This window comes from Chrysochloris asiatica, unplaced genomic scaffold (genome assembly GCF_000296735.1).
Source record: "Chrysochloris asiatica unplaced genomic scaffold, ChrAsi1.0 scaffold00016, whole genome shotgun sequence".
NCBI lineage: Eukaryota > Metazoa > Chordata > Mammalia > Afrosoricida > Chrysochloridae > Chrysochloris > Chrysochloris asiatica.
This window is the reverse complement of record NW_006408534.1, coordinates 13,702,977-13,704,788: the sequence shown is the minus strand read 5'-3', so window position 1 is coordinate 13,704,788 and position 1,812 is coordinate 13,702,977. Positions and strand designations below refer to the sequence as shown.

The following is a 1,812-nucleotide window of genomic DNA, read 5'->3' as shown; positions in this document are numbered from 1 at the left end:
AAAAAAAAAAAAAAAGAACACTGGAGGGAAATATACACTGGAGGGAAATATGCCAGTATGTTAACAGAAGTTGTCTGAGGTTAGTTTTCCTTCCCTCTTCTCCTTTATTTTTCTTTTGCTTTACTTTCCAAACTGTTTTCAACGAATAAATATTATTTTCACAATCATTAAAGGTTTTTACAAATATTAAGTGTATAATTTGTATTGAAGGGGAGACAAGACTTGAAATTCTAATATATATTATGTTGTTGTTAGGTGCCAGCAAGTCGGTATGGACTTATAGCGACCTTATGCACAACAGAATGAAACTCTGTTTGGTCTTACACAGTAACTTCACAGTCATTGTTACACTTGAGGCCATTGCTGCTGCCACTGTGCCAGTCTATCTGGTTGCGGGGGGGTCTTCCTTTTTTCCACTTACCTTCCACTTTACCAAGCATGACGTCTTTATCCAGGGATTGGTCCTTCCTGATAATGTGTCCAAAGTATGAGAGACAAATCCTGGCTTCTAAGGAGCATTCTGGTTGTACTTTTCCCAACATAGATGTGTTTGTTCTTTTGGTGGTCCAGGTACTGTTAATATTTCCCTCCAACACCATAACTCAATTGCATCAATTCTTCTACAGTCTTCCTTATTTATTGTCCAACTTTCACATGCACATGAGGTTACTGAAACTGCACCATGGCTTGGGTCAGGCGCATCTTAGTCCTCAAACTGACATCTTTGCTCTTCAACAATTTAAAGATGTCTTGTGCAGCATATTTACCTAATGCAATATGTTGTTTGATTTCTTGACTGATGCTTCCATGAGTGTTGATGGTTGATCTGAGCAAAATGAAGTCTTTGACAACTTCAATCTCTTCTCCACTTATATTGATGTTATTTATTGGTCCAGTGTTGAGGGTTTCTGTTTTCTTTACATTGAGGTACAACCCATACCGAAGACTATAGTCTTTGATCTTCATCAGTAAGTATTTTAAGTCCTCTTCGCTTTCAGCAAGCAAGGTTGATATATTTTAGGCACTCCATAAATATTTTCTGAATAAACGAATTCAGCCAATGGATATTCAAAACATAAAGATGACTGAGTCTGTGAATGTGGTTTTCTAAACAATCTGTAATGCCAGAATGGGGAAATTTCAAGGTTTTGTGGCCATACTAATTTTTATGGTGTTTCTAGTGGCTTGCTTATATGGCTAAAGGATGTGGTGCAAAGCCCCAGAGTTAGATGGACTAAAGTGCCATGATCTTTCTTAGGCCTTAGGTGTATTGGCTTTCCTTGCAGCCTGATGATTTGTGTTCTGTCTTGCTGACTTTTAACTAAGAGCACCTGTCTATAAGGTTTCTCTGACACAACTCCAGAACAAATTAGCAGGAGCCTTCAGGATCAATAAATTCTACTGTGACCAATTATTATTATTTTTTTAAACTTTAACTTTAGGTTCTTGAACAACAGCTTCAGCAGATGAAAGCAACTTATCAGCTAAACCAAGAAAAATTAGAGTACAACTTCCAGGTGTTGAAAAAGAGAGATGAAGAAAGCACAGTGATTAAATCCCAACAGAAGAGGAAGATCAACCGGTAAGGTAGCATCCTAACATCTTTCTTCTGGCCTTTTCTATGGTGAAAATAGGGTGGGTATATTCTCTTATCTTTCACAGGACCAAAACTGTTAAAAATATGACCAACGCTTTTATGTTTTGGAAAAGATAATACATTTAACTATACTCTTCTTCCCCTGAAAAGAGTATACAACCGAAAGTCTTCCTCCCACAACTTCCCCATGTCTGTAACCATATTATTTGTTTCTT

At 37.2% G+C, this 1,812-nt stretch overlaps 1 protein-coding gene across 1 annotated transcript in view; it reads left to right on the top strand.

Annotated features, from left to right (window-relative positions):
- The window catches only part of DRC1 (dynein regulatory complex subunit 1 homolog (Chlamydomonas)), a 91,689-nt gene that overhangs the window by 45,587 nt on the left and 44,290 nt on the right, over positions 1 to 1,812 (top strand). Inside the window, exon 7 of the mRNA XM_006835295.1 lies at positions 1,443 to 1,582. Coding sequence (XP_006835358.1) covers positions 1,443 to 1,582 — 140 coding nt within the window. The remainder of the gene's footprint in view (positions 1 to 1,442; positions 1,583 to 1,812) is intronic.